Source organism: Eucalyptus grandis, chromosome 8, assembly GCF_016545825.1.
Source record: "Eucalyptus grandis isolate ANBG69807.140 chromosome 8, ASM1654582v1, whole genome shotgun sequence".
Taxonomy (NCBI): domain Eukaryota; kingdom Viridiplantae; phylum Streptophyta; class Magnoliopsida; order Myrtales; family Myrtaceae; genus Eucalyptus; species Eucalyptus grandis.
This window is the reverse complement of record NC_052619.1, coordinates 64569348-64595545: the sequence shown is the minus strand read 5'-3', so window position 1 is coordinate 64595545 and position 26198 is coordinate 64569348. Positions and strand designations below refer to the sequence as shown.

At 38.7% G+C, this 26198-nt stretch overlaps 4 protein-coding genes across 4 annotated transcripts; 1 reads left to right on the top strand and 3 right to left on the bottom strand.

Annotated features, from left to right (window-relative positions):
* Positions 1–1717: 1717 nt before the first annotated feature.
* On the bottom strand, positions 1718–2494 carry LOC120286822. The gene has a single exon (XM_039299362.1). The coding sequence runs from the start codon at positions 2334–2336 to the stop codon at positions 2049–2051; it is 288 nt and encodes a 95-aa protein (XP_039155296.1). The 5' UTR covers positions 2337–2494; the 3' UTR covers positions 1718–2048.
* A 748-nt stretch (positions 2495–3242) lies between these two features.
* LOC104414675 (FACT complex subunit ssrp1-B-like) lies at positions 3243–5461 on the bottom strand. Its single transcript, XM_010025833.3, has 4 exons — positions 5292–5461; positions 4982–5113; positions 4080–4288; positions 3243–3885 (listed from the first exon to the last, which is right to left on the bottom strand). Exons 1-4 carry the CDS (start codon positions 5413–5415, stop codon positions 3559–3561), a joined length of 792 nt encoding a protein of 263 aa, XP_010024135.2. The 5' UTR covers positions 5416–5461; the 3' UTR covers positions 3243–3558.
* A 310-nt stretch (positions 5462–5771) lies between these two features.
* Positions 5772–6697, bottom strand: LOC120287436. The gene is made up of 3 exons (XM_039300236.1): positions 6473–6697; positions 6005–6080; positions 5772–5825 (listed from the first exon to the last, which is right to left on the bottom strand). The coding sequence occupies exons 1-3, from the start codon at positions 6667–6669 to the stop codon at positions 5772–5774; spliced, it is 327 nt and encodes a 108-aa protein (XP_039156170.1). The 5' UTR covers positions 6670–6697.
* Positions 6698–11999: 5302 nt separating this feature from the next.
* On the top strand, positions 12000–20471 carry LOC104417303 (probable pectinesterase 55). The gene is made up of 10 exons (XM_039300235.1): positions 12000–12120; positions 14464–14561; positions 15273–15484; positions 15567–15726; positions 16280–16551; positions 16666–16802; positions 19278–19398; positions 19484–19643; positions 19903–20118; positions 20223–20471. The coding sequence occupies exons 1-10, from the start codon at positions 12000–12002 to the stop codon at positions 20469–20471; spliced, it is 1746 nt and encodes a 581-aa protein (XP_039156169.1).
* Positions 20472–26198: the final 5727 nt, after the last annotated feature.

The following is a 26198-nucleotide window of genomic DNA, read 5'->3' as shown; positions in this document are numbered from 1 at the left end:
CAACTAAAATGATTACGTGACTTTTATATTTTAAAAAAAATCGAGAAGCCTTTTAAACGACGCCGTTTTTCATCCTCCTTAAGAAAACGACGTCGTTTTGCTGTCAAATGTGGATGGCCTCACAAAAACGACGCCGCGCAACTCATTTGGGATTGAAATTATGATTTTTTTTGTTCAATCATCGCCAACCTAGCTTGTTCAGCCATCATTGCTCAACCTCCGTCATAGTTGCTCGATTAGGTTAGCAAGGAGAGGCTAAGGTTGTTTCTTGAGCAAGAAGCGATGGGAAAATAGGAGGTGAGGGCGGAGGAGGAGGAAAAAGGGGGTCAAAGGTGCAGAGAGAGAGAGAAGACGAGGAGTGCAAGGGAAACAAGGAGAGCGCGGATGGAGATGGTGGATTGGGCTCTGTTCAGAGTGGCTGGTGCTGGTGTTGTTCGTTAGGAAAGAAGACAACGCTGCCATGCCTTCTCTCTCTTTCTCTCCCTTTATTTGGAGATTTAGGATTTCGACTTGAGGGAAAAACACCAAACTACATCATTTTGTGATTTACATGCTGATTGTACTCTCCGGCCAGCCACATTAGGTAAAAAATTAATAAAAAACTGTCACATTGGATTTCCGATCAATCAGATCGACATCAACACTGAAACAATCTTTTTTAAAAAAAATTGGCACTTAAGTAATCCGACAGAAATCTTTAGCACCAAAGTAAACGCCGTACACAACTTATGGCACTGATAGTGTACTTCTCCCGAATTTATACTAATATGATTTGTAAGGGAATTATAAAAATAAAATAAAATAAGCGGATTTTTAGAGATGACTACACAAATATGCACTTTACTAATGCAAACACGGATTGCTCTTCTATTCCCTTTTGAGATGAACTGATAATTTTCTCCATTAATTCAATATTCTAAGTTCCTTGGCTTTTACAAGTTGAAAATGACAAGAAATAGCATGCGAAACACGGAAAACAGCTATAACTAATGACATTTCCTTTTTCATGGGTTGGTTAGGTGGGAATTCAAAATCACACTCTACTTCTAAAATGGTCAGTGAGGATCTACCTAAAAGGTAATCAAATTGCAACTAGGGATAATGGCAAAAAATGTCGCCATTTAACGGACAATTATACAGAATACAACTCATTTCACAACATAAGAAAAACACATTGATAATAACAGTAATAATACGAGAAAAATCACGCGACGATTTCCAGAAAATTACCCGCCCGATTTCTAAATGCCTTCGCTATCGATCGATCAACCGGTCAACGGAGGGTCGATGCCAAACCATATCGTCACAATAGTCCTATTGGTGCCCAAATTGGACAAATTTCTATATCTTGCAATGGTCCCTCCATTAAAGCTCTCTTTCGAATTCCAGATTTGGAATCGTCATGCATGTGCCACGTCACCATCAGGAAGAGAGCACCCTTACGTTTTTCTAGCCAATGCGCTGTTCAAAGCTATGATGAGATGCTAATCACGATTTTCATGTAATTTTTTCCGTACTAATTAATGATCTTAAGCCGTTGAGGAAAGATTGGTCAACGGCCCTATTCGTCGCTAATTACTCCAAATTATATTCATTTCATAATAATAATAATAATAATAATAATAATAATAATTGTCCCTCGTTTTCTTCCTTCTAAAGATCACAAGTTCATTTTTTTTTCTTCTCACCAATTAGCAATAAAACAAAGAAAAGAAAATTATACTAAAAGGCAAGATTTAGATTTTCTCACGAGAACCCAAGAATATTACAAGAAGAAGAACACGAATTAAAAAAAAAAAAAAAAAAAAAGCAAGTGCAAAGGAAAATATCGAAAAGCAGAAACAAAGCAACCAAAACTTTTAACAGAGAAAATGGAGAAAAGGGGAGAAAAAGTAAAAAAATTAATCCCAAAAAGAAGGAAAAGACCGCACGTGACCCACGTGCTCCGGCTCATCTGCCGATCCCCGACCAAACCTCAGATGTCCTCCGGACCCGACCGCATCGTCATCCTCCGACCGCCGCCGCCGGGCCCGTCGCCCGCCGGTGGGTCAGATGGTGCATCCGCAGAAGAGGAAGAAGAAGCAGAGCATGGAGACGAGGGCCACGGACTCGAACGCCATCACGAGGCTCCACACGACGTCGTCCAGGATCGAGAAGCCCAGCCCCAGCTCCGGCCACCGGAGGAACCCCCACCCCAGGCCGCCGCCGCCGCCGCCGACACGCCGGGCCGCCGTGAAGTAGGAGGACACGAGCTGGGGCCACCGGAAGATGGAGGATCGGAGAGGGAACGAGAAGTCCAGCCACCGCAGCGACGTCACCGACCACCTTCCCGACATCTCCCCTCCCTCCCTCCGTCTCTCTCTCTCTCTCTAGAGAAGTGTGAGAAGCTTGATTCCTTCTCCTTTAAAATGCGAAGCGCATCTTTGTATACCCTCCTTTTGGGGGGCTCACTCTCTTTATTGTACTCTCTCTCTCTCTCTCTCTCTATAAAGGTGTTGTTCTAGCGTGTCCACGGCTCAAAGTTGGCATTTTTATAGTGGAGATATTTGATTATCGGAGAATTGATTGATGGGGTAGCTTTAGCTGCGCAAATGGAGGGGATCTGCTCCTTTTTTCTTTTTCTTCTTTTTTTTTCGTTTGGCTTCTCAAAACGACAGCTATGCCAGAACAGTTGTGCCTCCTGCATAAGACAAGAAAAATCAGGAAATGCCATTGCATGTATTTCAAAATTTGTCCTTCGGACAGGCATCCGAGATTTTGAAAATTTCGGCCACAGAATTCAAAAGTTTTGACATTTTGGAGGGTTTGGGTTTTGTGCCTTTCTTTTCTTTCCCACTACAAATTTTCCCTCCTGAAGTCAAATTGTCTCTCCAACACCATATTGACTGACAAACCAGATCAGGATGTGAATTCGGATGCTTGAATGGGGAGATAGTGTTTCATTTCAACGGATGAATTAATAATAAGAGACCGAAGTTAGGACATGGGGACCATGGGAGGGACTTGGGGAAACGTCCAGTGCAAATTTATTTCTGTAATGACGGGGAAAATACGGTCTTTCTTGTATTGGCAAATTGAGTTTTGGGACGAGAGGTCACAATCACAGATTTGAATTTCTTATCAAATAAGGAAAATGTCTATCAGCAACAGTTTATGTGGGCAAATTTGGAGATTCCATCCAAGTTTTCACATTTTCTCAATCACTTTAAAAGCAGATGCCATGTTAATTAGGGACTATCCTATTGATGCAAGCAAAGATTACATTGTTCCATGCATTTTTAAGCCTTCCGATGGCTCTATATGTCCAAACCTGTACAGAGCTATTTGACATAGTCCTATGCATCATATGAACAAGACAGAAACAGAGCAACTTAGGAAGTGGACACGAGAGTTGCATCTCCATCATCAACTAAACACACTCCGAGTTGGCAATAGGTGGGACCTCGGCAAAAAGAAAGTGTCGACCTCGTTGTTGACCTCGAAGCCGAACTAACGAGGTCACCCTCGGTCCCATTCTGAGGTCAAACTCCACCAAAAGATTGCTGCTTCTTAGTTCAACTACTTGGCTATATCAAGTGAACCGCAAAACTCGTCCCAGTTGAAGTGAAGCAGCTGGTCTGTCGGTGCATTCTTTGTCATCTCCATGGCTATTTCAACCACAGATTGATCTGCACGTAGAACTAGGGGGTCTTCTAAGGGACTTAGATTGACGACTTTGTAGACATTATCGAGGTGCTTCTTGTGAATGCCGTTCTTATATTGCGTTTTCTGGAAAATGGCTTTCTTTTTCTTGGTAATCTTATCGGGCTTTTTCCCTTGCTCAGCCAAAGCAGCCATCTCTTGCTCGTACCTTCCCCTATCCTTTATACTTTCCTCAGTAAATGGCTGCAAATACATTATCCAAACAAAGATCACCTAGTGTTTGAGAATGAACACGACCTCTAAATGAAAATTGCAGAATCATACCCTCCCGGAGTCTTAAACAAAGAAAAAACTTAAAATTGGACAGAAATATCAGAAGTGGTGTCATGCTGCAGACATGTGCAAGCTAATAAGACAACAAGATCGCAAGTTTGTACCTCCTTCTCTTTCTTGGTAAGTTGTCTCCATGCGTCAATTGCTACCCTCAGAATATTTTGGCCCTCCTGACTCTCTCCTCGGAGGGTTCTTAGCCGAGCGCATTCCTTGCTGAGGAAGAGCTGATATGCACTCCGTGCCGCAAGTGGAGATTTTGGGTTTTTCATGCTCTCCTTAAGCTTCGCTGCCATCTCCTGAACCGGTTTTTCTTCTTTTGTATTGAGACATGCACAAGCATGCAGATCAGAACTTCTGACAATTTTACTTCGAAAATGTGTTGAAATTCATCAGAGAGCAGAACATGCATGTTCTCCATTGTGATTCGAGTTTTACCATGATCATAGGTGATGTAAGTTCAAAATTCTACAAATTCCCCTAGGAGTTCAGTCAGATCTTGAAATTACCATTGAAAGATAAAGTCAACTAACAAGAAACTTATTCAAACAGTTACATGGCAAAGCATATCAGATTCAGCCATGTCCAATAATACCATAGCTCCACAAACTTAAACCCAATATAACAACAAAGGAACATGATTGAATCTTGAGTGAAGAAAAAACATGCTGAAAATGATTAGTTAAATTACTATAACAAACCTCAAATATCATTTACATGACTGCTAAACAGTTGCTTCTTCCAAAAAAGTAAGTTGAAGGAGTCACGAAAGTGGATTGCCATTGTAGATCAAGCAGACAAATATCCTCTAATGCCTAAACCAAGGAAATGGTTGCTTTCATATTGTTAAACTAGATGGCTTAATACATAGATGAATCAATCTTCCGTTATCGTTATATAATGCATAAAAAAAACAATAGGTTGTATTAGGATGCCTATTTTTAATGCAATTAATTGACAACCAAGAGTATGCAAGAGAGAATCTTGTGCAATTAAAAGATTGGTCCACCTATTGGCAATTTGATAGCCTCTGTGCGCAGCTTCTTCTCCCCAGGATGATCCTCTAAATCAATCAGCACAGGAGAACTGTTCTTATTGTTCCGCTTGAGGGCAGGGCTCTTGCTGTTCAAAGAATTAAGGCCTGCAAAGTCATTACACAACCCTATACATCACATGAACTCAAATCAATCTTTCTATATAGACAAAGGGAAGTTTTTCAACCATAGCTTCTTATATTTCGAATGCCCTCTCAGTCAATTACATCCATGTTATACATAATGCCCCGTGAGCCAGGTACATCCATGAAATATAGCAGATACCTGAGAATGAGTCTGAGACTGCTGGCGGTTTGGGAGCACCCTTAGTCCTAGCGATGGACTGCTCAAAGTTGTAAAGAAGATGTGCATAAAGCCTTTGAACTTGAGTAGCTATCGTGGGAGACATGCTTTCCAATTGAAGGGCAGAGACAATCTCGTCCCACTTGCCCCTTCTGTTAATCTGCGAAGCACAATGAAGAGTGAGTCGTGCAAAGTTTACATGCTAAAAAGCAATTTCTAGTTTGCATACAGGATCGACCTTTATAGCTAGAAATCCGGGGTTATCAAGACTTCAATAGTACATGCAGCAGCTAAACAACTGTAACTATGCATGCCTGCCTTCGCAGACAAAACTCCAAAATAAGCCCAATGTACTTTGGTCTTCATTGTGTTTCATCAGATTGTTTGGACGAGATGCACTAGCTCGTGACAAACTATAGATAAAGCACGTTAATTGAATACGGCCGTCTTTTCGTACAAATTTTAAGCACATTGCAAAGACAACAGCAACTTTTTTATTTCTTTCACAAGATTTAACTGATTTTAAACACAGCAGATACGTCAAATCAATGATGCTAATGGGAACGAACACTCGAAAGCCCCTTGAGAGTTAATGTGTTCCGATGATATCGAAAATCATGAGGCCGAACATATAAAGATAGCAAAAAAGAAAATGCCCAGAAATCAGACAAAATAGAAGAAAAAAAAAAAATCACCTGGCGAAATCCACCTCTTCTGGCAACTTCCTTGTGCAGCTGAAACAAGTCCAAGGTTGTTTCCCGGGCATTTAAGCTGCCGTCTCAAAGTGTTAGAATTGAGTTCACAATGCCATGCATTAAGTCGTACTGCAACTTCTTTACAAATTTCGAAAGGGAAAAGCAAAAGGAGGAACTTTACCCCCATTTTCAAGAAACAAGAAATGGGGGATGGAAAAAGGTTAGACCTTTTCATCCTTAGACGATTCGGGTCACTGCGAAAGTCGATACGGAGACTCTCTACGCCGATTTTCACACACATTTTCTCGGCAAAAGAGACAACCGACGCTACCCAGAGCACAGCTCCTATCTCTTCTTTCAATGTGCCTCAAAACCAAAACTTTCGTGGAACCCATATAAAGAAAATGAACCTTTTCTTCAGTGTGCTTCACAAGAAGAAGAAGAAGAGAGAACGAGAGTCGAACTCACATGAGGCTCAGTCCGGTCGACTCGAAGAACTGCGTGAGCTTCGCGTAGAACTTGTCCGAGTCGCTCAGCAGATCATCGTCGACAGATTTAGCGGCGGCGGCGGCGGCGGCGACGGCATGCGGAGATGTTCGGCCGTTGGGTTTGGAGCTGGTTTCGTCAACTCCGGCGGACGCATTCTGGTTGCCTTGTGCTTGCATGCTTGGAGCATCAGCGGAGTGTAAGTGACGGGAGGTTTTGGAGCTTCAATGGATTTATTCTTGAATAAAGTAGGATGAGCCAAGTTATATAATAAAGTAAGATGAGCCAAAATAATCCGCTCAGGACAGTAAAAGTGACAAAAATTCAGGTACCCATTTTAGTGTAAAAAATTTACGTTCATTCATTTAGGTGTCAGATTAAAGAAAAAAATCATTTAAGTCCCTTGCCAACAAATTCCAATTAAAAAAAATATTACGTAAGTCTTTTAATTAATGTTAGTGCTCATGCGGATTAAAAAAAAAAGGATAATTCAATAAAAGTTCTAAAACTTATTATAAATATACAATTTAGTCCTAAAATTTTTAAAAATTATAATTAAGTCATAAAAATTGTCAAATTAATCTAATTAAATCATTCCATTCATTATATCTTTTTAAAAATTTTAAGGTTCAATCACACTTTCTAACAAGTTTTAGGACTTTATTACATTTTTGAAAATTTTAAAACCCATTTACACTTTAGTAATAAGTATTAAGGCTTTTAGTGCATCTATCTCTAAAGAAAAAAAAATCCCACTTTCATTTATGAAAATTACAATTAAGGTACGTTTGGTAATCATTTTGAAACAATTTCCACTCGGAAATAATTCATTTTTTATTTTGTTCTTGCAAATAATTTTTGAAGATTTGAAGACATTTGATAATTACCCAAAATTTCAATTTTCAAAATAAAAATATATTTGATAAAACCCTTAAAATTTATAATCTACATCATTTCTTTTAGTCTTTTAATACTTTTATTAAATTTTTCTGCTTTTTTTCCTTTTTCCTTTTTCATCTTCTCTTTCCTCTGATCGCCGGCCATGGCCGAGCCACCATGAGTTGGGTGAGGCTTAGCCTCGCTAAGCCACTGCTAGGTTGGCCTCGCTCAGGGCTAACGAGCATCACTAGGGGCTAACAACACTCCAGTGAGATCGTTAGCCCTTGTCTAGCCAATCGCATGCTATGACCAAGGTCGGCGACCGAACAAAAGTAAGAAAAAGAAGAAGAAAATGAAAGAGAAGAGAAGAGAAAAGAAGAAAAATTCAGCTTGATTCTGAAATTATTCTAGAGAATAAAGAAATAATTCTTTCTGTTTCTTGGTTCTATTTTAAATCTAATCTCAGAAACCAAAAAAAATGGATTTTCATTCTTGAAAATAAAAATTTACCAAACGGATTGCAGTTTTAAATCTACTTATGAGAACAAAAAAAATAGAATAAGTCACTTAGCTTGTTAACAAACAGGCCCTTAATGATGCAATCCCCCTTCTCTTCTTCCTCCCGACTATCCTCGTTGCATGCTGGCGGGCCTTCCTGAGTCCTTCTATGACGTTATGCTCAAACTCAACACGTGGAACAACCGCGAGGTCGACTGCCATCTCACCGCCAGGAGGCCCCTTTTTCTTCGTCGGCCTCGTGTGGCTCGAGATTCTATTCCTGTGGCTACTCTTGATCCTCAATCTTATATGAGATTCTTGCCGCCGAGCCCCTTTGCTTTGTTATACTTTGTAGAGCATGGTCAGGATTGGGAAGGAAAAAAGAGTGAAAAAAATTCCAGGCCACATTTCAAGACATGGTTGGCCGAGTGCCCTTTCTAAATCACGATCATCACCACCATCAGCGCACGCTCATCAACAGACGTTGCAAAATAATGTCACCAATGTTGCGAATCCCCTGCTCAACCACCGGTAATCGCTAGCGTTAACCCTGGCGAGCTTGGTCGAGAGGCCATGTTTTCGTTTTGCAAGCGCTGGCCTGTCCCCCCTTTGTTCACCCATTCCTAACGCTCTAATCGCTCGTTCCATGCCTCAGCGACGGCCATAGAAGCCCTTGTTTTCCCTAAAATCGCCCTTGGCAAGGATTCGAGAGACCCTTGTTTTGCACTTTTTTTTGTCTTTTGTGTATTTTGTTGGTGACCCACTTCATGGCAGTGCTTCACCCTTGCGCCCCTATCGATGATGACACTCAAAACCTCTCAGAATCGTCAAATTTGCCTTGAATGGCCTCGAACTCATCCTCCTTTGTTTCGTTTCGTTTCGATTAGGGAGGACATACAGTGGGTCACACCAAGGAAATCGCGTCGTTTGCTAAGGAAAGCTATGCATTGATGGACAGGATGAGAGGAAGGGAGTCCTTGCTCTATTATGCGCATGTTTTTAGTGTGGGAGGGTGAGAGATGGACTGCGAGTAATTGCCAGAAATATGAAAGAGTGGCTTGTGGGTGCTAGATGAGCGGTGGTGGCTGGTGATGGCGGGTGTAGTGATGAAGAAGCTTCAATGAAGAAGCAAGAAAAGTCGAAGTACTCAAGGTTTTCTCCCTCTTCCCTTTTTTCGTTTGATTTATAAGGGCGGTGAGCTTCACGGCTGCCTTATTTACTTTTACATGCTAGTACACGCATGCTTTGCACCCCTAATTCCCTATGTACTTTTGTTTTCTCTAAGAGGAGGGAATACCCTCTAGTTGTTTTTCATTCCAGTCATCCTGAGATTTGGACGAGAACTAAGATGAAGACTTTGTCTAAGTAAGAAACATTTGGCTTCTTTCCTTTATACACTTCATATGGAGTTTTATCTATAATAGGCCTCAAGAACATTCTATTGATGATGTTGTAAGCTGTAGAAACTGTTTTTGCCCAAAATCAAAAGGATATGTTGTTCTCAATTAAGAGGGTTCTGGCCATCACTCATATCCACCATGAAACCCTAATTAAAAACGTACCCATTGGTGTTTGTCGCACTGTCGCGGCCCTAGCCATGATGTAGCTTGTCCATCCACCTAGGATATCCCTAGTTGCATTTATCTTGTAGCCCTGCATATAATCATGCTTTCCTAACAACATTTTTTCACTAATTCATGCTAATGTATGAGGATCATACCATACTCTAAGGTTATGTTTGATCGTCCGGATTTTTAATTGGGATAAGACCGGATAGGATAGGGGAAAAGCACCAAAAAAGTCTTAAACTTATTGCATTAATACCAATTCAGTTCTAAACTTTTCAAGTGAACCAATTCAGTCATAAACCTTTTTACATCAATACCAATTCAATTCATGTGGCCAATTTTGGCCTACCGACACTGACGTAGACATTGGCCGGTGACCGAGACACTAACGTGGCAATTTTTTAAATATTTTTTGAATTTTTTTATTATTTATTTATTTTTTCCTTTTTCTTTTATTTTTCTTTTTCCTTTTCTTTTCTTCCTTCTTCCTCCTTGGACTTGTTCGGCGGTGGCGGTGAACCTCCGGTGAGGCTCACCGGCCACCGGGCGAGGGCCTCAAAGCCCTCACCAGCCGGCAAGGGCCACGACCCTCGCTCGGCCTCGCCCTAGCCTTGCCGCAGGTGAAGGCGGCCTGCCCACGCCGGCAAGGCTAACATGGCCCTCACCAGGCATTGCCGAGGCGAAGGTGGCCATCGCCAACGGCAAGGCCAAGGCGAGGCCAAGTGAGGGCCACAAAGCCCTCATTTGGTGGTGGGCAAGGGCTTCAAGGCCCTTGCCGACCACTACCAAAACAATCCAAGGAGGAAGGAAGAAAAGAAAAAGAAAAGAAAAAGAAAAATTAATAAAAATATTAAAAATAAAAATTTCAAAAAATATTAAAACATATTTTAAAAATTCCCACGTCGGCGTCCGGTCACCGGCCGATGTCCACGTCAGCGCCGACAAGCCAAAATTAGCCGGATGGACTGAATTGGTATCAATGTAAAAAGGTTTAGGATTGAATTAGTCCAACTAAAAAGTTTAGGACTGAATTGGTACAAATGCAATATGTTTATAATTTTTTGATACTTGATAAGATATGAAATCATGTGATTTATATCATATTTATTGTTTAGTGAATCCCAAAAGTATTAAAATCGGATATATTCACATCATATCATATGCATTTTTTTGATATAAACGGCATATCATTATAAATGAATCTAAATGTTTATAAATGGAGATGGTGAAAATCTCTCGTAACACTATTCCTTAATTTATTTTTACTTTATTTTTATTTTATTTTTCCTCTTTTTACATTATTTTCTTTATTATTTATTTTTTCCCTTTCATCATTCTTCAATAAAATTTTATCAATAGTAAATTGTACTAACATACCTAAAATATATAATAAATATAAATATTTAATTTATAAATTGAATTTTATTATAATATAGAATTAAAGTTGAATATACAAATTAAAATAGGATTAATTAAAAATAAAATTGTATTTTTTATTTTTAATTTCTTAAATTAGAATTCAAATATGATTTATATTGAAATATAATTTCAATTTTATTAATTTAATAAGTTTGTTATTCGAGAAAAATAATTTTTCTATTATAGACATTAGAAATCCTATCCACCTTTATCTCACCTCCCCCATGGGATAATTTTATTTTATATATATCCCCCTTATATCCGACTTTATCATGTCCTGAGCGAGCACCAAATGTAAGATAGGACAAATCATATCATATCCCGAATTTTATCTCGATTGCCAAACGCAACCTAAATCATGATGGCTCTCGTATTTTTCTCACGATTGTAGATGATTTTTCCCATGTCACATGGATTTTCTCATGCAATCAAAAAGTCAAGTCCTCCATTAGTTAAGAATTTTCCTTTCTCTATGTAAAAATCTATTTGAAAAATCTATTCAACGGACCGATAATGGAAAAGAATAATTTAATAGTGAATGCCATTCACTATTTTCTTCTCAAGAAATCATTCACGAAAGTTCTTGTACCTATAACCCTTAGCAAAATGGGATTGTAGAGCAAAAACATCGCCATCTTTTAGAAATTGCACATGCTCTTTACTTCCAAGCCTCTATTCCTAATACTTTCTAGGGAGATTATGTGATCACTGTAGCGTACCTAATCAATTGCATGTCGACTCATGTTCTTGATGAGCGAACTCCATTTGAGTTAACATTTTGGGAAGAAAACAGAAATTCATCATCTAAGAGTTTTCGATTGCTTATGTTATGCTACCACTATGGGATCTTGAGACAAAATGGGTCCTCGTGCACGTCAATGCATTTTCGTGGGATATTCAAATCTAAAAAAGGGGCAATGTGTTTATGAACCACCAACAAGTGAATTCTTTGTAAGCAGGGATGTTGTTTTCATGATAAAGAATCCTCAGTGGACAATTCTGAACAGACAATAGCTCCTTATCAATCATTGCATGATGAGGATTTATCTTATGATCTTCCATATATATCCACTGTACCTCCAGCACATCCTGTGTTATCTCCGGTGGTAGCTCCGACATCTAATGCTCCAAACGAGTTGTCTGAAATGACCATCTTAATTGAGGAGCCTGTCATGCTAGTGGATGAAGCTTCCACTCAAGAAGTTCCTTCAGATGTTAGTCAACCATCTCCTATGCCTCAGCCTAATGCACCAAGGCGTTCTAATCGTATATTTCATCCACTCGCTTGAACTAAAGACTATGTTTGTGTTGCTATGGATAAACCAAGTACTTACTATCCCATTTCCTCTTACGTTTCTTTTCATTGGCTATCATCAGACCATATGTGTTACATTAGTAGAATATTCTAGGAGCGCTGTTGAAAAAAATGTGGTATTTCATTCCACTAAGCTAGCTCTTGAAAAATTGTGCTGTTGAATGTTTTCTGCTGAGAAAAAGTGGTTATACCTTGATACCTGCAAACAAGCCATGCATCGTCCTTCAAGAAAACTCGACAAGTGACATGATTGGGGGGGGGAGGTGGGGTTGTGGTTGGGGAAAATTTGAAAGCTAGAGATATAGGATTCGAGGGAAGACTTGGACTTCATTAGTGTTTTTTTTTTTTTTTTAAATAAAAAAAGACAAGCCTGTCTTTCGTTTTGTATGGACTACCGTGAATCTATTGTTGGAATTTTGTTTGTTAAAACAAAATGAGTGCTTTTTACTTTATCCCATGTAGAAAATGTAAGAGCAAGTGGGTCAATTTAAAAATATGGGAATTCCTTTTTGTAATTAAAGGAATGATTTGGTGGGGCTAGACCCCACCATACCCGCTCGCGAGTGCGCGATTAGTGGTTTAATAAGAATTAATCCCTTGCTTTTTTTTTAATTCAAATGTTGCCTTTTAATTTGAGAATTTTCGGAAATGAAATATAAAACGAAAATTCGAAATTCGAAATTCTATTTAAAAATAAAAAACTATTATTCCGAATTTTATTTGTGTCTTTTCAAGACAACCTTTGAAAAAATTACTTATTCGGTTTTGCATTTTTTTTTTAAAGATTGCAATTGTTCGGTTTTCGACTTCTTCCGAAGAGTCGCATTTGTTTATCCGAACAATTTTCTAAAAGATGTGTTTGTTCATTCTTTGGCAATTTTCACGAAGAGTTGCAAGACTGTTTCATATATATACTTGTCATTTTTCGGAAAGTAAAAGTGGTCATTTTTCAAGTTTTCTTTCTGAAAAACTGCAGTCAATTTTTCGATTGTTTCCTAGAGAGACCCTAGAAAAATACTATAATTGCTATCTAGTATTCTCATTCGAGACTTTGTTGTATCCTGAAGGATTTTTGCCGGTGACCATTAGCAACGTTGTGAGGCAAATAAATCCTTAAAGAAAATGATATCATGCCTCAAAGTCCGAGTTGTTTTACTCGATCCGATTTCATTGTTCAACTCATTTCGAAGCCATATTTTTCCAACATCTATCGACCTCGTGGACTTCACATTATGATTGGTTGAGTACAAACTCAATCGATTCTATAAAAACAATTACTCCGTCCTTTGGAGTTCGCGAAATAACTTGACTCCCCAAGAATTGCTGGCAGAACACCTACAACAAAATGATTGTGCATGAAGATTGGAATTCAGTCAAGCAGGCGCTGGCAGCCCAAAGACTGTCGGACAAAGTCTCATTCTACTAATGCGCATTCAACAGCATGCAAGGGCGTTACTGCTTCAAGTCTTGTTACATTGAGGGCGATAGACTTCCATGGCATTACTACTTCAAGTCTTGTTACATCGAGGGTATGGCGGATTTCATCTAGGACAATGGCCAATCCAACTATTAGGTCAAACACAAACATGATACAAGCAATTCCCGTTAATTTTCCATAAACTATAGTCACAGCCATGAATTATTTCAAGACTTAGGAAAGCATGATTATATGCAGGGCTGCAAGATAAACACAACTAGGGATATCCTAGGTGGATGGACAAGCTACATCATGGCTAGGGCCGCGACAGTGCGACGAACACCAATGGGTACGTCTTCAATTAGGGTTTCGTGGTGGGTACCGGGCTGTCTACCTCGCAAGGGCATACTGGCCGTACTCAAGAGTTGTGTTTTACAATACAGATCTCTCAAACATTGAGGTGCCAGAGGGATGGAACTGCAAGAGATATGCTAGCCAAGAGTAAGAAAGATTATCAAAAAATGCTTACGTGAATCTATTAAAAGCAATGATGATTAAATTAATATATTAAACGGCAATTAATTTGCTTTATTTTCTTCAAAATGATGAACACGAGGACAATAACCTACGCAGAAATGAATGCACTTGACAAGGAGGTGATATGTCCGGGCGAGTCAAGTGGGAAAAGAGACTACCAAGGGAGGATTTACATAGGTTGACCGATGTCAACACATGCATAAATCAAGATGGCTGGTTGGAGAAGCCTTTCGGTCTCCGTTTTATTTTTCTCATTATATGATTTACTTTTTGGAAGAGGAGTTTACAAAAAGAGTCGGTACTAAACTAAACTATGATACTGGTTTTCTTCGATGGACAGATGGAGAGTCCGAGATAACGGCTCAAACTTTGAAGAAAATGTTGACATCTTCCATTGTTGACTTTGGTGGCTCTCAGGACAAACACTTGCATTTAGCGGTAACAATAGCTATATTGCAACATTAAGATGACTCCTTTTGAAGTTTTTTTATATGGCTGAAAATGCAAAATTTCTATTTATTGGGATGATATTAGTTGAAATAGACGAGTTTATTTGGCAATCCGAAGAGAAAGTCACGTTGATTTGAGGCAATCTCAAAATAGCATAATATTGTCCAAAAAAAATTATGCAAACCATAAAACGCATAGAGTGGAATTTAGTACAAGAATCACGTGTTCTTTAAAATTTATCCATCACACAATTAGTATCTTTGACGGACAACATCCTCTAGGTTTCTAAATTTGGTTAGAAAAGATTGTTCTCTTGCCACGGCCGATAACAAGGCAGTTGGAAACCACAATCTTTGACACACAATATTCTCTAGTTGTCTAAATTTGGCTTGAAAAGAATGATTCCTTGCCACTTTCGAAAATAACAACTCTCTCATTTGATACAACTGGCTCTTCTGTAAACAAAACTGCCGGTTGATTTCTTACCGACTATGGAATTCATTCTTAACCTAATCTGGGAGGTAGTCATTAAGCATTTGCTTTATAAATGATAATATCTTGCGATTTGTGCCAATTATTGATTTTGTGAGTAACGCATATTGCTTCCCTAAATTTCTAAATATAATACTATACATGCGCAGCTTCAATTTGCTTCAAGTTTCTTTGATCTTTGAATCATTTCTTTACTTCAAAATGCAGTATTCATTCCTAAGTACTCTCTTATTGGCTTTGCTGAGCCTGTCAAAGGTTAGCTTTAGCCAGGATTGTAGCGATCAGACTCAAGATTCAGAGACCATCATCGTCGATCAGTCAGGCGAGGGACAGTTCACCACGGTGCAAGAAGCTATCGACTCTGTGCCAGCAAAGAACAGCATCTGGACTCACATCTTGGTCAAGCCCGGCATTTATAAGTAGGTTAAATAAGATCAGATATTTCACGTGGCTAAGCTAGCTCTTGGAAAAGAAATGTAGTGTTGAATGTTTTTTTTGCAGAGAAAAGGTTGTAATACCCGCAAACAAGCCATGTATAGTCCTCGAAGGGAACTCAGCAAGTGACACTATGATTGAGTGGGGCGATGGGGGTGAGGTTGATGAAAGTGCTACCTTCACTCTCTCTGCGGAAAATTTTAAAGCCAAGAATATAGGATTCAAGGTAAGAGTTGCCCCTCATTAGTATTTTCTTTTATATTTTTTTAATCTTGAAAAATAGCTAATCTCTTCCATTTCCCTATTCTGCAGTACATCGTTAGACCTGATGTACTTCATGTTATAAATTTTCTTCTTTTTTTTTTTTTTTTTTTTGGTCTTCTTCGTGTTACAATTGATTGAGTACAAATTTGATCGATTATTCATAACATTTACTCCGTTTATTTCGAGTATCGAGAAATATTTGACGCAGATGGAATTCTTGGCAGAACACCTATAATGAAAACACACAACGTGGAGATCGGAGTTCATTCAAGCCAGCCTCGGCGTTCCAAATAACATCAGACAAAGTCTCGTTCTACCAATGCAGGTTCATAGGCGTACAAGACACACTGACAGACTTCCAAGGGCGTCACTACTTCGATTCTTGTTACATTGAGGGTGCCATTGATTTTATTTGGGGCAACGGCCAATCCGTCTATCAGGTCAGACTCAAAACTAATATAAGTAAAATCTGTTATATCTCTATAAACTATGATTGCAGCCATAAATTATTTTAGAACTTAGGAAAGCAAGAGAATATGCAGGGATGCAAGATAAACGCAACCACGGATATTCTGGATGGACTGCCGGGCTATATCACGGCTCAGGGCCGTAATAGCGCGACAGGCGATACCGGGTACATCTTCAAGGAGTGTTCCGTGGAGGGGACGGGGACCGTCTACCTCGGAAGGGCGTATAAGCAATACTCAAGAGTTGTGTTTTACAAGTCAGATCTCTCAAGCGTTGTGGTGCCAAAGGGATGGAATTCTTGGAGATATGCTGGTGAAGAGTAAGGAAGTTTATCAATAAACGTTGATATGATTCTATTTAAGAGCAATGATGACTGTATGAATTGATTCAAATGTCAATTGATTGCCTTATTTTCTTCGAATTCAATGAACAGGGGGTCAATAACCTTCGTAGAAAACAAATGCACCGGGGCTGGGGCAGACAGGTCCGAGCGAATCAAGTGGGAAAAGACTCTGTCAAGTGAGGAGTTGGATAAGTTGACCGATGCCAACACATTCATAAATCAAGATGGTTGGCTGCAGAAGCAACCCTTTTAGTTTCTGCGGCAACCATGCATCTCTCATTTCATTTGGTTATGATCTGTTTAGCCTATTTGGGCAACTGAATCTACCTATCTATCAATTTCATGCTTTCATTGCCAATTCGGAAACTGCAATTCATTTCATGTAATAACTATGGGTTAAGAAGGATTGTACTTGTCATTGCCAAAATTTATTGATTCATTTTCTTATTCCATAACATTAGTGGAGTAGGTCCATGGGAGCAAAATGGCCATTTCAATTTTGCAAACAATAGAGAATAAGCAGATGTGACCCGAACCCAACGAAGTCCATGATATCTATAATTCCACGAATTGGACTTCTACTTCTCCAATAAATATGAGTATAGATATCTTCCTTTCTTTTAAAGAGGAAAAAAAGAAGGTAACCATTGAATTTGGTAGGTGCATGTATTATCATAACGATAACTTGTAAATGGGGCAAATTAGATTCTTGTCTAATATTTGGAGTTTACAAGAATAGTCAGATTCTAAACTCAAGTATATAATACATCTTTTCACCTGCATACGAGGGACCACTCTTGATTTTAAAGAAATTACATGCAAACATGTCGTACCACCAGTTTTGTTTGGAGCACATAATGTGTTTCGTGTATTTTTATTCCAAAAAATATATGTCAAATCTTGAACATGTACTAGATCTCCACTTTTGAGGTTAAAGAAGGACTTATGAGATTGAACTTGTTCATATCGTTGATAAAAAGTATCGATTGCTATGTCGCCCAGTTATTCTTTATGTGAAACTCTAACCACAAAAGCACATTGAGAGAGATGCCATTTGAGGGCTCGAAGAAGAGGTAAGGCGCAGATACCCATTGTTTAATCACTCGTATAAGTTTCAAATTTTTGGGACATTCCTATATACAATGTAACAGTAACGAGCGGTCATTTCATTTCAGTCCCACCAAACAATGGCAACGGCACGGTGTTTGGGAAAGTTTCGATGGCAAGCGTAAGTTCGAGATTTCTTCTTCTTCCTATGGAATGAGAAGGTCCATATCTCGAACGAGAGGAACAACCCATTCCATATTCTCGAACAATCTACAGGAAAAGTCCACTTTCCTTGTGATGATTGCCGCTTTTGAGCAGTAGATTTCACTTTTTGGTTAGACGATAATCAAATTACATACCCAAAAACAATCACTATCTCTGTTGATACGGAAAAATTATCAAATGAGTCATAAACCTATCACAATTTTTAAAATTCAGTGTTAAACCTTTTTTTGAGACAAATTCAATCCTAAACCTTAGCACAATTCAGTTCATTTGGTCAATTTTGCTTTGCCGACACTAACATAGATGTTGATCCTCAAGCCAAGAATGATGTGAATAATATTTCGATAATATATTATTTTCTTTTGAATTTTCTATTATTTTTTTTTCTTTTCTATTTCTTTCTCCCTCTTTTTTTTCTTATTCTTCCTCCTTATTCCTTCCTATAGCCAACGATGACTAGAAGTGAGCGCCGGCGAGGTCAGCCTCACTAGCCAATGGCAAGGTTCACCCCCGCCAGCTAGTAGCGAGGGCAACCCTCACCCGATGATAGTGAGGCCAACCTCACCATGGCCAAGCAAGGGCTCACCGAATTTGGGGAGGCTTAGCCTCACCCAGGCATGGTAAGGCTGCAACCTGCCCATGGCTGACAAGGCTCACCCAGGCCAAAGGCCACGCAAGGTCAAGGCCTCTGGTGAATTCAGGGCTCACCCATGGTCGACGACGGCGAACCTCTCTAGCCCAACGGCCAACCTTGGCAAGGTCGCCTAGCCACGACTAGCCTTCCCCAACGACCTCATCGACCCTGCCTTTGGCTGGTCGTCGATGGGAGAAAGAAGGAGGAACTAAAGATAAAAAATAATAATAATAATAATAATAATAATAATAATAATAATTCAAAAAATAAAATAAAATATTGTCCACATCATCATCGGTTAGATGGCCACGTCCACGTCAGCGTCAGCTGGCCAAAATTTGCTGAATGAACTAAATTGATATAATTACAAAATGTTTATGACTGAATTGGAAAAATTGCAATAAGTTTATGACATTTTTTGTAATTTCCCCTGTTGATACGACTAACTCTTTTGTAAACATATCTATCAATTGTTCTCTTACTGAGTTTGGAATTCATTCTTTACCATATATAGGAGCTAATCCTTAAGCATTTGCTTTATTACTGATTAAAAAAAAATCACGATTGTATTAGGATTCCTAGAATAGCATAAGTTTTGTGGTCAACGCATAGTTGCTTGCCTAAGTTTCAATATAAAGCTCCACAGGCACAGCTTCGATTTACCTCAAGTTACTCTGGTCTTTGAAATAATTTATTTAACTCAAAATGCAGTATTTACTGTTAATTACTCTCTTATTGACTCCGCTGAGCCTGTCAAGGGTTAGCTTTAATCAAGCCTGTAGTAATCATGATCCAGGGACCATTGTTGTTGATCAGTCGGGCCACGGACAATTCACCACAGTGCAACAAGCCATCGACTCTATCCCGGCGAAGAACAACGTCTGGACTCGTATTCTGGTCAAGCCTGGCATTTATAAGTAGGTTGAAAAAAAAAATGTGACATTTCATGTGACCAAGCTGACTCTTGAACAAAAATGCAATGCCGTATGTTGTTTTCTGCAGAGAAAAGGTTGTGATACCTGCAGACAAGCCATGCATAGTCCTTCAAGGGAGAACGGCAAGTGACACCGTGATTGAGTGGGGCGACGGGGGTGAAGTTAATAAAACTGCTACCTTCACGCTTTATGCAGAAAATTTTAAAGCCAAGAATATTAGATTCGAGGTAAAAGTTTATTTAGCTAATCTCATATATTTCCCTGTTCTTTCGGAGAATTTGATGTGCATACATATTCTATGGCTAATGTGATCACCCCTGATGTTATATTCGGAAAAATGAACTCGTTTTGTTTGGATTTCAGTACAGCTATTGACCTTTTGCACTTCGCACTATGATTGGTTGAGCATAACTTTTAATGATTCTGCTTGATGATTGCTCCGTTTTTTTAGAATTCGTGAAATACTTTCTTCGGAATCCTTGGCAGAATACCTACAACTTAAAGACACCACATGGAGATCGAAATTCGATTAGGCAAGCCCCAGCATTCCAAATAACGTCGGACAAAGTCTCGTTCTATCAATGCGCATTCATCGGCGTGCAAGACACGCTAACGGACTTCCAAGGGCGTCACTATTTCGAGTCCTGTTACATTGAGGGCGCCGTTGATTTCATCTGGGGCAATGGACAATCCATCTATAAGGTCAAATACGAACATAACATATGCGGAATCCATCATTTCTCTACAAAATTATAGTTGCACCCACGAATCATCTGTCGGACTTATGAAAGCAAGGTCATATGCAGGGATGCACGATAAATGCATCGACGGCTATCCTAGGTGGATTCACAGGTTATATCACGGCTCAGGGCCGCGATAGCGCGACGGACACTACCGGGTACATCTTCGAGCAGTGTTCCGTGGTGGGGACGGGGCCCGTCTACCTCGGGAGGGCTTATAGGCAATACTCAAGAGTTGTGTTTCACAAGACACATCTCTCAAGCGTGGTTGTGCCAAAGGGATGGGACCCCTGGACATACGTTGGGCGAGAGTAAGGAAATTTATCAATAAACGATAATGTGATCCTATTTAAGAGCAATGATTACCACGCCAATTGATTCAAATGCCAATCGATTGCCTTATTTTCTTCAATATTGATGAGCAGGCGGGCAACAACCTACGCAGAGAGTGAATGCACCGGACCGGGGGCGGACAAGTCCAAGCGAGTCGAGTGGGAAAAGACTCTGTCAGGTGAGGAGTTGTATAAATTGACCGATGTCGGCACATTCGTAAATCAAGGTGGGTGGCTGTATAAGCAACCCTATTAGTCTCGTGCGGGACAGGCACCGAAGAGCAAGACATTAGGATCCACCGAATTTACCATATTCAAGGTTAGGCCGCCATTGCGTAGGTTGAGCAAGACATTAGTTATCCACCTGATCTTTTCATGAGAAGACTAAAGGTCGAAGCTTAGCCCGTTGGGTAGAGTCACGGCACTTGTCATTCCTTCGATACATGGTCTTTGCAATGAAAATGGTCTATTGGGTATCTTGTTTATGTTACTTTCAGGCATCATTCGTTTTTAATTCGTGAAAAAAATGGTGGCTAAAATGCAATTACTAATTAGTGGGAGGTGGTGTTGTGAAAACAGGTCATCCCACACGTACCAAACCGCGCGTACCTGCCGCGCTTGCGCTCTCCTTCTCCAAGAGACTTCAATACTGAGATGTCGATAAAAGTATCAATTAAGTTACAAATTAGACTTCACTTTTTTACTAATTATCAATTGAGTTATTTCGATCAATTTTAATGAAAAATTACTGACGTTGACATAGGTTATCATATGTAAAACAACCGATACTAACCTAGATAATTTTTGCAAATTAAAAAGGGAAAACCCCAAATAAAGACTTACAAGGTTCTTATTTTCTCAAATAAGGATCTATTTGACTTTTTTTTTTGCAAATAAAGGCCTAAAATAGCCATGTCAATTTCAAAGAATGGCTTGACCTAAAGTCAAGGGTATTTTCATCCTTTTCTTTTCTTTTCTTTTTCTTTTTATCTTTTTTCTATATTTTTTTTCTTTTCATCAGTGATCAATCTAAGGCGATGGCCAACCACTAACTATGCGTAAAGAGGGCTGAGCAAGGATCAACCTCACTTAGGCACGCTGGCTCTTGCCAGCCGTAGGCAAGGCAAGTCCAGCCCTTGCCAAATATGGGTGAGGGTCGCCTCACCCTCGACTAGTGAGAACCAAGGTGAAGCGACCCTCACCAGCAATTTGCGAGGTCTTGTAGGATCTCGTCAAATCAAATCATTCTACTAACTCTTTCCAATTATTTTTTTATTGAAACTCCGTCAAATTTAATTAACAAAAGAATGTTGAGGTGTTTTTTTTTATCTATCACACATTAAGGTTTACTACAACATTAAAATGATGTCGTTCTAATTGAAATCCAAGTTTTTACTCAAAATATTTAATTAAATTAGATTAAAACTCCAATTTTTTTACATAAAAAAGATAAACTTAAAAAAAGGGAAAAAAAGGCTAAAACTTAAAATAACACCCAAAAAAAAAAAAACACTAGGCCCACCAATTGTGGCTAACCCCTATTTCCGATGGTGTTGGCAACACCCTAGTGAGGGCTAACGACCTTCACTAACCAAATGCGAGGCCCTTGGCAAAATCAGGAGAGGACCTTGACCCAATCCTAGATCCTCTCTTGGTTTTGGCAAGGGTTGGCGATCCTTGCTGAGGTGCCTCATGCTGGCCATTACCAATGCCTCATCGGCAATGTAGCAACGTCCATAGGCAAGAGGCTAGGGCTAACCCTTTTGCCTATATATATTTTTTCTTTTTAAAATTTGTTTAGCTTTCTTAATTTTTAATCTAATTTACCTCAAATTTAGGTTAAAATAGTCTTTTTGAAAAAAATGCACTTGACTGATCAGAATATTTAATGAGTCAATGAAGTAAGACCTAATAGAAACTATCATGGCCATAAACTCTTAGGGTGTGCATGACAATCATTTTATTTCTGTTCCAAAACTATTTTTCTATTCTAGACTATTTCTAAAATAGAAATCTATTTAGCAATGTAATTTCAATTTTTTACTTATGGAATAAATTTTTAGTCCAAAATTAGGTTTGCAACAAAAATGAGAAGTAAGGTTTTCTACTTCTTTATTTATGGAACAAAAATGAAAAATAAAAACTTTTCTTATCGCTCGCCCTTGCTATTAGCTTATTGCCCGCCCGCCGCTATTGCCTGTCATCTGATTGTCGCCATCGCCCCCTGCCATTTGCCGCCGCCCTCGACCCCCGTTCGTTGCTGCTCGAAAGGGAGAAATTTTATGTCGTTATTAAACGCGTATTTTTACTCAAAAACTCATCCGAGAATATAGAAATAGAAATGCTATTTTTGTTTCAGAAATCAAATTCTAGTTAAAATGGTTATCATTCGCACTCTTATTTGGAGTTTTTCCTTTTAAAAGAAAATTTAATTTTTCTTTTTTCTTTTTTCTTTTTTTTTTCTTTTTCTTTTTCTTTTTTCTTTTTAATTTCATTTTGTCCCTCACCAGCTAGGGTTGTTCCCCAGCCACTTTTCTCGCATTTTCTCAGCAAAGAACAACTCCTTTCTCTTCTTTCGATGTGCCCCAAAACCAAAACTTTCATGAAACACATATAAAGAGAAGAACTATTGTTCGCAAAATTCTAAATGCAAGTGCACATGTCGAACAAGTAATATAATGATGAGAAAAAGTATTGCCCACGGAGATCGATGATTAATAAACCAATTAAATACTAAAATAGACTAATTCTAAAATTTATCTAATAGATCAAAATATAATTAAGAATAAATTAAAAACAAAATTTGTAGACTAAATGTAGTAAATCAATTAGATAAATATGTTAGAGCATCCGATCACCATAACCACTAGATATGAATTTCAGATTATTGTGAATACAATAACGATATCAAACATATGATAGCGGAATTTCCTAATCTATTTACTATCCTATCTCTAGGTATAGCAAACCTACTTAGCTTATTAATCCATTATATTTCTATGTAAATTAAAATAAACATGTGTATATTAAAAATTATGAATATTCCCGACTTACAATGAGTCTTTTTTATCACATTATCACCGAAAGCTACACAAATAATGCGTATATCTCTATCCACGTTTAATTCATGGTTATATATTATAATGAGCAATTGCATATTATCACTTCTCAGTCTCAAACATGCACATCATATCATTCAAGTGGTGGACAGTCACTCAAAAGCATTAAGCACAATAATATATAACTCACATGAATGAAATCAATTGTAAAACATAAAAATCATGAAATTCACATCATCATGGTTAGGCTACATCGTAGCCCTAACAAAAGAAAATTAGAACATAATAGATGAATAAATAAAATTATAAATCAAACCCAGTATCTTGAATCAAAGAACAAGAATTCTATCACAACTTTTGTCTTCTCTTTAAAATACTTTAAAAACTTTCAAAAGAATGAAAAACGATCTCTCAAAAAAACCCTAGCTGCTCTCACTCTCTCCATGTTCTCCTATTTATAGGGTATATCCAAGTTATCTATCTCCGAACGCTTGCAGATAACATTATGAAACAAAATCAAGAATTTCTTGATTTGATATTCATCTTCCATTGCTTTTTTTATTTGAATTCCTGATATTTGTCATTATTTTCCTTATCTTCTCCATATCTCATTATTCTGCATAAATAAGGAAAATTCAAATAATCAGAAGGAAATCCAAATATTTTTCTCATAAATATTGCATTAATTGTTGCCTAAAATAGGTAAAATAACTCTATTTTTATAGAGTTATCAACTATTTCTTCGCCGCACATTTCTGGGGAAATGGGTTCATAAGAAGAAGAACAGAGAATGAGACTCAAATTTACATGAGGCTCAGTCCAGTGCGCTTGAAGAACTGGGTGAGTTTCGAGTAGAATTTGTCCGAGTCGCTCAACAGATCATCCTTGACAAATTTAGCAGAAGCGACATCATGCGGAGATGTTCGGCCGTTGGGTTTGCAGCTGCATTCGTCAACTCCGGAAGATGCATTTGGTTGCTTTCTGCTTGCATGCTTGGATCATCAGCGAAGTGAAGAGATGGGATGCTTGGGAGCTTCAATGGCTTTATGTTTGAATAAAGTAGGATGAGCCAAATTATATAACAAAGTACGATGAGCTAAAAATTATCTATTACTTTGCAATTTTTCCTCTAAAAGAATAAATTATGATGAAAATCATTTGATTTTTCACGCAGATTTTAAGTGGAGAGTAAGAAGATGAATTTCTCCTTGTAAAGGATTGTATTGGTAGGAGACACAGATATGAAAATTACTATAATGTAGTATCCAACTTTTTTATTAATATATAGAGCCTACAAAATCTTTTTCTTACACAAATTATCTAGCTAAGAAAAATTTTAAACATTAGCATGTATGTTCAACACTATGGGTAGATGATACGTGTATTAGAAGAGCATTACGGATTCAATCCTCCGTGCCCTTACAAATTAAGGAATTCAACCTTCCAAGATTTTTAATTTTCACTTTCTAAAGTATTTTTTTTATAGTAGATGAATTATGATATTGATCTGTATGAACCGGGTGTATGGAATTTTTTTCGTGCAAAGGTAAATTGTTGAGAGGCTGGATGGACATGGGGCGTTGGATTAGTGTGGGAGGGTCAAGAGGAGTTGAACTTCAGGAAATTTTCTGCTCCTCTTGTAATTTTTACCGAAAACATATTTCCGCTCCAAAGACGAACTCGACTATCAGACGACGCTGTCTTAATTTTGATGCTACAACTATCTAAATGGGGCATGATTCGAAGTACATCACCTGAAGGGAAAGGATACAAATGTTTCCTTAAATCGCCATCAGTTTTGTTCAAAGTTCTAACATTGCTATAGCAGAGCACAATAAGATGGAAACATTTTTGGATCCAAATTGGTCCTAAAACTTGCCATAACTCTCCCTCTTTCTTCTCTTTGATCTCTCTGATTACACTTTGCAATGCACCTATAAAAGATGTGATTCCTTGGACCCTTCTGAGTACACAAGTTCTTCACCATCTTTACGCATTTCCAACTTCTTTGTGGTTTTTGGGCTCAATATCATTCGCTATAATCGATATAAAATGTGTCATCTCCTCTATCACGTTTGTTGATTGCTCTACTGGTATATTTCGATGCGTTGGAGGCGCGAAATCACCCATTGAAGTTTAGGCCGGAGTCCTTCAGGGCATAGAGCACAATCACGGTCCACAATTCCAGCGGCGGAAACTTCACTTCAGTTCAAGCGGTAGTCAATTCCGTTCTGCACAACAACAATGCCTAGAGTAAGAATATGTCCTCCGCCTCCTTTTCTCTGGTCTTTGAAATAATTTCCTTAACCCAAAATGCGGTATTCACAGCTAAGTAGGTCACCCATCCTGTAATGTTAAGGCAGACAATAAGGTTATTATTGGTGCCAATGACAGTTGGGCTTAGGGAGGCTGGGCGAAGCGAGTTCTTTCTCATTGGCTTTGCTGAGCCTGTCAAGGGTTAGCTTTAGCCCAAGTATATAGAAAACAAAATCAAAGATTCAGCGGCCATCGTCGTTGATCAGTCAGGCCATGGACGATTGACCATGGTGCAATGAGCCATCGACACCATCACGGCGAAGAACAGCGAGTGGACTCGGATCCTAGCCAAGCCCGACATCAACAAACAGGTTGAAAAAATGTGATACTTCACG

Bases quoted from the DNA above. Each gene is read 5' to 3' on its own strand.
- LOC120286822 (XM_039299362.1), bottom strand. From the start codon at position 2,336: ATGTCGGGAAGGTGGTCGGTGACGTCGCTGCGGTGGCTGGACTTCTCG.
- LOC104414675 (XM_010025833.3), bottom strand. From the start codon at position 5,415: ATGTCTCCCACGATAGCTACTCAAGTTCAAAGGCTTTATGCACATCTT. The intron at 4,289-4,981 runs GTGGACCAATCT...TCAATACAAAAG, and splicing joins GGCTATCAAATTGCCAATAG to AAGAAAAACCGGTTCAGGAG. The intron at 3,886-4,079 runs GTACAAACTTGC...ATGTATTTGCAG, and splicing joins TTACCAAGAAAGAGAAGGAG to CCATTTACTGAGGAAAGTAT.
- LOC120287436 (XM_039300236.1), bottom strand. From the start codon at position 6,669: ATGCAAGCACAAGGCAACCAGAATGCGTCCGCCGGAGTTGACGAAACC. The intron at 6,081-6,472 runs GTGAGTTCGACT...TTGAGACGGCAG, and splicing joins TCGACCGGACTGAGCCTCAT to CTTAAATGCCCGGGAAACAA. The intron at 5,826-6,004 runs GTGATTTTTTTT...GTTTAAAATCAG, and splicing joins GAAGAGGTGGATTTCGCCAG to TTAAATCTTGTGAAAGAAAT.
- LOC104417303 (XM_039300235.1), top strand. From the start codon at position 12,000: ATGACCATCTTAATTGAGGAGCCTGTCATGCTAGTGGATGAAGCTTCC. The intron at 12,121-14,463 runs GTATATTTCATC...TTCGATGGACAG, and splicing joins TGCACCAAGGCGTTCTAATC to ATGGAGAGTCCGAGATAACG. The intron at 16,552-16,665 runs GTAAGGAAGTTT...TTCAATGAACAG, and splicing joins TGGAGATATGCTGGTGAAGA to GGGGTCAATAACCTTCGTAG.